Source organism: Serinus canaria, chromosome 4 (genome assembly GCF_022539315.1).
Source record: "Serinus canaria isolate serCan28SL12 chromosome 4, serCan2020, whole genome shotgun sequence".
NCBI classification, from domain to species: Eukaryota; Metazoa; Chordata; class Aves; order Passeriformes; family Fringillidae; genus Serinus; species Serinus canaria.
The window spans coordinates 69,551,196-69,558,430 of record NC_066317.1 but is presented as its reverse complement, the minus strand read 5'-3'; the positions used below and the strand labels follow the sequence as shown (position 1 = coordinate 69,558,430).

Genomic DNA, 7,235 nt, shown 5'->3' with positions numbered 1-7,235 from the left:
GCTCCATGTCCAGCGCCGACCCCTCCGCCACCGTGGTGCGGCTCCGCTCGTCCCGCCGGAACATGTCCGGGGGTCCCGGTGGTCCCAGAGGGTCCGGAGGGTCCGGGAAGCCCCGGAGTCCAGAGGGTTCTGGAGGGTCCCGGGGGTCTTGGCGGATCCCGGGGTCCGGAGTCTTCCAAGGGATCCCGAGGAGTCCCGGAGCCCCCGTGAGCCGGAGATTTGTGGAGGGTCCCGGTGTTCCCGGTGCTCCCAGTACTCTGGAGCCTTCCCGGTGCCCGGAGCTTTCCGAGGGTTCCCGAGCCCGCGGCAATCTCAGGGTTGTGAGGGTCCCGGTGCTCCGCGAAGGGGTCTCTGTGCCCGGAGCACCGGGGCCAGGTGGGGAACACCGGGATGGAGATGCCGGGGTCGCCTCTCGGTGCCCCGCTCAGCCCCGGGATGCTGCCGGGGGGGGGGAGCGGGCGGCGATCGGTGCCGGCGGCTCCTGGCACGGCGGGACAATGGCCCGGGGACACGGGGGGGGGGGACAATGGCCACGGGTGTGACATCTGTGCCCGTGTGACATCGCTGGGCGTGCCACCCCGCGGCTGTCACACGCGTGTCCCCGCAGGGAATCCCAAAATCCCGCGGCGGGAGGGTGGGAAGGGTCCTCTGGGGATGTCGCGGTGCCACCTGCAGAGGTGGCACACGGCAGGATGACCCGTGCCAGGGATTGTCCCCTCCGTGCGATGGGGTTTTCTTTGTGGGGATGGATGGGATCCACACTCAGATGGGAGATTTGGGTGAATATTGGAGATATTTGAGTCAGTATTGGAGGGGTTTTGTGGATATTTGGGATATTTGGGTCAGTATTGGAGGGGTTTTGTGGATATTTGGGTGGGTATTGGAGGGGTTTGTGGGGATATTTGGGATATTTGGGTGGGTATTTGAGAGTTTTGTGTGGATATTTGGGATATTTGTGTGGATTGATGAAGTCAAAGCTCCTCATCCTGCCCTGGGCACCATCCTGGCACCGCGGGGAGGGATTTTTTGGGGATGGCTGGGATCCACTCTCAGATGAGAGATTTTCGTGAATATTTGGGATATTTATGTGGGTACTTGAGGGGTTTATGTGATTATATTAAATATTTGGGTGAGTATTTGAGAGCTTTTTGTGGATATTTGTGTGGATTGATGAAGTCAAAGCTCCTCATCCTGCCCTGATCACACCATCCTGGCACCCCCGGGAGAGATTTTTTGGGGCTGGATGGGGATTTTTTTGTGGTTGGGTGGGATCCACTCTCAGATGAGAGATTTTTGTGAATATTTGTGTGGCTATATGAGGGTTTTATGTGGATATTTGGGATATTTGGGTGGGTATTTCAGGGGTTTGTGTGGATATTTGGGATATTTGGGTGGGTATTTCAGGGGTTTGTGTGGATATTTGAGATATTTGGGTGGGTATTTGAGAGTTTTTTGTGGATTTTTGGAATATTTCTCTGGACTGATGCAGCCAAAACTCCTCAATCTGCCCTGGGCACCATCCTGGCACCCCGGGGAGACATTTTTGGGGGCTGGATGGGGATTTTTGTGTGTATGGATGGAATCCACTCTCAGATGGGAGATTTGGGTGAATATTTGGGTGGGTATTTGAGAGTTTTGTGTGGATATTTGGGTGCATTGATGAAGTCAGAGCTCCTCATCCTGCCCTGATCTCACCTGAGCTCGCACACCTGCCCGGCCGGCCCAAAAGTACCCGCGGCACCAGTTTCTTCCCGGGACAAAGCACAACGTGCCCACTTCAAAGATGGCGGCGGCAGCGTCAACCGCCCCGCATAACGGGAAGGAGCCAGTCCGGGCGGAAGTGAGTTTGGGCGGAAGTGGGTCTGTCCCGAATTGGGTCCCCCGCGGGCGGATGCGCAGGGCCTGGCGGCGCGGCGCGATGGAGGCCGGCGGCCACGGTGAGAGGGAGCGGGGCCGGGCAGGGCCCGGGGGGGGGGCTGCGGGATCGTTCCCCGGTGGGACAGAGCCCGCGGGGAGCCCTCGCTGACCCCGTGTTCCCCCTCACAGGGCAGGAGGCCGAGGCGGGCGGCCATGGCGGCCACAAGAAGAAGCACAAGAAGCACAAGAAAAAGCACAAGAAACGGCACCACCACGAGGCGGGGCCGCCCCCAGGGCCCGAACCCCCTCGGCAGCCCCGGCTGCGGCTCCGGATTAAGCTGGGAGGGCAGATCCTGGGCACCAAGAGGTGAGGAGGGGGCTGGGGGCAGAGCCTGGGCACCAAAATGAGGGAGGAGGAGGAGGGAGGCAGGGCCCGGCCTGTTCCGTGTGTCCCCCACAAACTCCTCTTTGTTCCCCTGCAGTGTCCCCACGTTCACGGTGGTCCCTGAAGGGCCACACTCGCCGTCCCCGCTGCTGGCAGGGGACGAGGAGGAGCCCAGCGTCCCCATCGAGCAGTACCGGGCATGGCTGGGTGAGCAGCGGGAGGGGAGGGGGGAAATGGGGGGCTCAGAGGGAGGGCTGGGTGGGGAGGGGGAGCCCTGGGGGGCTCAGAGGGAGGGCTGGGTGGGGAGGGGGAGCCCTGGGGGGCTCAGAGGGAGGGCTGGGTGGGCAGGGGGTGCTCTGGAGGGGCTCAGAGGGAGGGCTGGGAGGGCAGGGGGAGCCCTGGGCGGGCTCAGAGGGAGGGCTGGGTGGGCAGGGGGTGCTCTGGACCCCCCCAGGGAAGTGTGACCCCCCACCCCCTGTGGCTGTTGCCATCAGATGAGGACAGCAACCTGGCCCCCTCACCACTGCCTGAGCTGGACCCTGAGAGCTGCTTCCCTGCCCGTGAGGAGGGCGAGGAAGAGGAGGAGGAAGAGGAGGAGGAAGAGGAGGAGGAGGAGCGGCGCTGGCTGGCGGCCCTCGAGAGGGGGGAGCTGGATGACAACGGTGACATCAAGAGGGAGGTGGACGAGTCCCTCCTGACAGCCCGACAGGTCAGGGGGCACGGGGGGACTGGGGGGGCGGGGGGTGCTCAGGGAGCTCCAGACCCAGAGGGGAGCTGGGCTGAGGAGGGACTGGGAGGCCTCAGAACCCTTGGGGCATGACTGGGGGGATGGGAAGGGCTGCAGGAAGCCCAAACCGCTGTGGAGCTGAGCTGGAACCCTTGGGGACTGACTGAGGGGGCTGCAGGGCAGGGCTGGCGGGGCTGGGGGTGTTCAGGGAGCTCCAGACCCAGAGGGGATCTGGGCTGAGGAGGTGCTGGGGAGCCTCATAGTCCCTGGGGCGTGACTGGGAGAATCTGGAAAGGCTGCAGGAAGCCCAGAACTGATTTGTGTGGATATTTGGGATTGATGAATCAATCAAGTGGGGCTGAGCTGGAACCGGGGGTACCTCCCAGACCCCCCCACACCCCCTCTGACCCCCCACCTCACCCCGCAGCGCGCGCTGCTGCACAAGCAGCAGAGCCAGCCCCTGCTACAGCTGCCCATGGGCGCCAAGGCCAAGGAGGTGACGGAGGAGATGCGGGAGAAGCGCGAGGAGCGGGCGCGGCGGCGGCGGCTGCAGGCGGCCCGCAAGGCCGAGGAGAGCAAGAACCAGACCATCGAGCGCCTGACGCGCACGCACAAGGCCAAGGTGAGGGCCCTGCGCGAGCGCCGCGCCCGCCCCGCACCCTGCCCCGTCGTTCACTACCGCAGCGCCGCCGACGGCATCACCGTGTCCTTCCCCGGGGGGTTCCCGCTGCCGCTGCCCGCCGCCACCGCGCCGCCCGTGCCGCCCGCCCAGCCCTGCGCCGTGCCCGGCTGCACCAACACCAAGCGCTACAGCTGTGCCCGCACCGGGCGGCCCCTCTGCAGCCTGGGCTGCTACCGGCGCAACCTGGAGCTGCTGCAGAGCGCGGGGTGAGCGCGCTGAGTGGGCTACGGGCCCTCTGAGGGGGCTACGGGACTTCACCGGGGGGCTACGAACACTCACCGGGGGGCTTTGGATCCTCACCGGGGGGCTACAGGCCCTCTGAGGGGGCTACGGATCCTCGGTGGACGGCTATGGATCCTCTCCAGGGAGCCACGGATCCTCTGCTGGGGCTGCAGATGCTCCCCAGGGGGCTGTGGACCCTCTGAGGGGAGCTCCAGGCGCTCTGCAAGGGCTACAGACCCTCTGAGGGGACTTATGGACCCTCACCGGGGCGCTACAGATCCTCTGCAGGGGCTACAGCCTCTCTGTGGAGGCTACAGATCCTCAATGGGGGGCTACAGATCCTCTCCAGGGGGCTATAGACCCTTTGTGGGGGTTATGGGCCTTCCCCAGGGGCCTTTGGATTCTCTGTGTGGGCTACGGATGCCTTGCCGTGGATACAAAGGGCCAGATCACCCGGCCATATGGAGTTCCTGGATTGTCCACATGGACACGGAGGGCTGGAAGAGGAACCTGTGGGTCTCCACTGTGGGGAGCTCCAGACCTTCCACGTGGAGCCAGAACAAGGAGCTTCAAAGTCTCTGCTATGGATACAGAGGCACCAGCCACGCCACCTGGAGAGCTGCAGTTCCACCGTGGACACAGAGTGTTGGGGACCCTGGCAGGGATGGAGGGTGGTCCTGGTGTGGCGGAGCTGATTAAAGGCTGTTGTTGAAGGAGCCGTGTGTGGGTCTGCTGGGAAGGGGAGGCGGTCCGACACCCCTCGGAAGCGCTGTGGTACAGTCCGACAACCCCCGGGAGCGCTGTGGTACAGACCTGCCCCCCCTCCGCCTGTGGAACAGCCCAATTCCCCCCCCCCCCCGGTGTGTTATGGTCCGTCCCGGGTAGGCGGGGCGCTCCCCGGCAGCGCCCTTTGGATGCGGCCCTGCCCAGCGGAAAGCGGCGACGCTGATTGGTCGGACGCTTTGCCAATCAGACGGTCGAAGTGCTATTTGCTCGCCAATTGGCCGCGTGTGCCGACTGCCCGCCCCAGGGCGGTTCAGGAGGCAGCACCCTCCGTCGAGCTCGGTCCTGGGTCACCATTGGTGAGTACCACTGTCAGTCAGGGTCTGGGGGCGGTGCTCTGTCTCCGGTTGGTTCCTACAGCCGCCAATCACAGCGGGGGCAGGGCTCGGCTTCTTTGTCTCTGTTGTTGGGCGTGAGACTCAGGCAGACGGCGAGCGATTGGCTGTCGCCGGGCGGCGGCGGCAGCGCCGATTGGCTGTCGGCTGCAGAGGGTCCACTGATTGGCCGGCGGTGGCCGCGGGGGCGGGATTTCGGGCCGGGCGTGATGGCGGCGGCGACGGCCCCGGCCCGGGCGGCGGCGGCCGCGGGGGCCGCGATGGCGGCGACGGCGGCAGCCACGGGGCGGCGGCGGCTGCTGCGGGCGGCGGGGGCCGCGGCCGGGCGGGCGCGGGGCCGCGGCGGGCTTTAGGCGGCGGCGCCATGGAGCGGCCCGGGAGCGCCGAGGGGGCCTGGGCCGCGCTGCTGGGCCGGCAGCACCCGCAGGTACCGGGCGGGCCGGGGCTGGGGGGGCCGCGCGCGGGGCTGCGGTGACGGTGCGGCCGTGCCCGCAGGCCCGGGAGTTCTGCCCGGGGGTGAACAACCGGCCCTACGTGTGCGAGACCGGGCACTGCTGCGGGGAGAGCGGCTGCTGCACCTACTACTACGAGCTGTGGTGTGAGTGCGGGGGGATCCCGCGGCGGGAGAACGGAGGGGAGCGGGGACTCCGGGCGGGCTGATGGCCTCGGGAGGAGCCGGGACTCGGGGGAGGTCAGGGGCTGTGTCGGGGCTGAGGGCTCCGGAAGAGCTGGGGGAATGAGGGTTCTGGGAGGTTCTGGGTGCCCCCCGTGGGAGCGGGGGTTTCGTGGGAACGGGGGTTCCGTGTAAAGGTGACCGCCCCGCTCCGCGGCCCCGTTCCCGCAGGGTTCTGGCTGCTCTGGACCATCCTGATCCTGCTGAGCTGCTGCTGCGCCTTCCGGCACCGCCGGGCCAAGCTGCGCCTGCAGCAGCAGCAGCGGCAGCGTGAGATCAACCTCATCGCCTACCACGGTGCCTGCCAGTACCCGCCCTCCTCGGGGGACCTCCGTGAGTGAGGGGCTGCTGAATTTCCCCCGTACCCCCCAATCCCATCCCCTGGCAGCACCGCCCCTCTCCACGGCGGGTGGGGACTTTGGTGAATCGGGACTCCCAGCCCCTCATTACCCCTCCATCTTCACGGGGGATCGCAGTAAGTCAGGACCCCCTGTGCCACCCCTGATATCCTGGATCCCCATGTATACCCCAGCCCCACATCCCCAGCCTTACCCGGACTGTGCTCTCAGCTCCATCCCCCACATCCCTCAGCTCTGCCCTGTGCCAAGCTGTGCCCTCCCTCTCCATCTCCATCCCCTCGGGGCCGTTTCCCGGTATCCCGGGTGTCCCCCTGACCCTGCCTCTCACCCCCAGGGCTGCTGGCCTCCTTCAAGCTCCCGGCGTACGAGGAGGTGGCGCAGCGCCCCGGGACGCCGCCGCCACCCTACAGCCCCGGGAGCCCCTCGCTGTCCCCCGGCTCCTCTGGGGGCTGCAGCTCCTGCTCCTGCGGCTGCTCCTGTGCCTCCTCCCCCAGCAGCTCCTCGCTCTCGGCCCCGGGCACCGACGAGACAGACCCGGAGCCGGGCCCGGGCATGGGGGGTGGCAGTACCGGCCGTGACTATGGCTCCAGCAGCACCGGCACCGGTGCCAGCTGGGACCTGCCCCTGCCCGAGGAGCCGCCAGCCCGCGGGGGCCCCCCCAAACAAGTGCCCCCGGACTTGTGTGAGGCCGAGGGCCACCCCTGCTCCAACACCGAGGGGGGTGAGGATGGGGTGGGCAGAGCTGTGCTAGGGGGATGCCCCGGGCGGCACCGGCGGCTCACAGGGGATTCAGGCATTGAGGTGGGCAGGGGCCTAGAGGAGGAGGAGGGTGAGCCTGAGGGCTGTGGGGGAGCAGGGGGTGGTGGGAGGCCCAGCTCAACTGTGCTGCCCATCTGAGCCCCCCCACAGGACCCCCAGTTGGGGTCTGGACTTATCACGGAGCCCCTGGGGGCCCCTTGCCCTGACCGACACCCACCTTGCAGTGTGGTGGGGTCCTGCTGGAGCCCCCTCCCCTCCAAACTGCTCCTGGGGCCTCCCCTGTGATCCCAGTGCTGCTGCCTGGGGGCCCCATCGCCTGGGGGGTGCCCAAGATCATGGGGGTGGGAGGTCCCGGCGCGTTCTCTCACCATTAAAGAGATGTGAAAGTACCATCGACCTTGTGGTGGGTGCACTGGGCTGGGTGGTGACCCCTGGCTCCACAGGAAAGGGCAA

The 7,235-nt window shown here is 66.6% G+C and overlaps 2 protein-coding genes across 2 annotated transcripts; both read left to right on the top strand.

Annotated features, from left to right (window-relative positions):
- Positions 1-1,768: 1,768 nt before the first annotated feature.
- On the top strand, positions 1,769-4,589 carry INO80B (INO80 complex subunit B). The gene is made up of 5 exons (XM_050974094.1): positions 1,769-1,937; positions 2,047-2,224; positions 2,340-2,449; positions 2,737-2,951; positions 3,397-4,589. The coding sequence occupies exons 1-5, from the start codon at positions 1,784-1,786 to the stop codon at positions 3,859-3,861; spliced, it is 1,122 nt and encodes a 373-aa protein (XP_050830051.1). The 5' UTR covers positions 1,769-1,783; the 3' UTR covers positions 3,862-4,589.
- Positions 4,590-5,222: 633 nt separating this feature from the next.
- WBP1 (WW domain binding protein 1) lies at positions 5,223-7,172 on the top strand. The gene is made up of 4 exons (XM_050974111.1): positions 5,223-5,418; positions 5,487-5,589; positions 5,836-5,997; positions 6,358-7,172. The coding sequence occupies exons 1-4, from the start codon at positions 5,356-5,358 to the stop codon at positions 6,918-6,920; spliced, it is 891 nt and encodes a 296-aa protein (XP_050830068.1). The 5' UTR covers positions 5,223-5,355; the 3' UTR covers positions 6,921-7,172.
- The last annotated feature ends 63 nt before the right edge of the window (positions 7,173-7,235 follow it).

Bases quoted from the DNA above. Each gene is read 5' to 3' on its own strand.
- INO80B (XM_050974094.1), top strand. From the start codon at position 1,784: ATGGCGGCGGCAGCGTCAACCGCCCCGCATAACGGGAAGGAGCCAGTC. The intron at 2,450-2,736 runs GTGAGCAGCGGG...TGTTGCCATCAG, and splicing joins GCAGTACCGGGCATGGCTGG to ATGAGGACAGCAACCTGGCC. The intron at 2,952-3,396 runs GTCAGGGGGCAC...CTCACCCCGCAG, and splicing joins CCCTCCTGACAGCCCGACAG to CGCGCGCTGCTGCACAAGCA.
- WBP1 (XM_050974111.1), top strand. From the start codon at position 5,356: ATGGAGCGGCCCGGGAGCGCCGAGGGGGCCTGGGCCGCGCTGCTGGGC. The intron at 5,419-5,486 runs GTACCGGGCGGG...CCGTGCCCGCAG, and splicing joins TGGGCCGGCAGCACCCGCAG to GCCCGGGAGTTCTGCCCGGG. The intron at 5,590-5,835 runs GTGAGTGCGGGG...CCGTTCCCGCAG, and splicing joins CTACTACTACGAGCTGTGGT to GGTTCTGGCTGCTCTGGACC.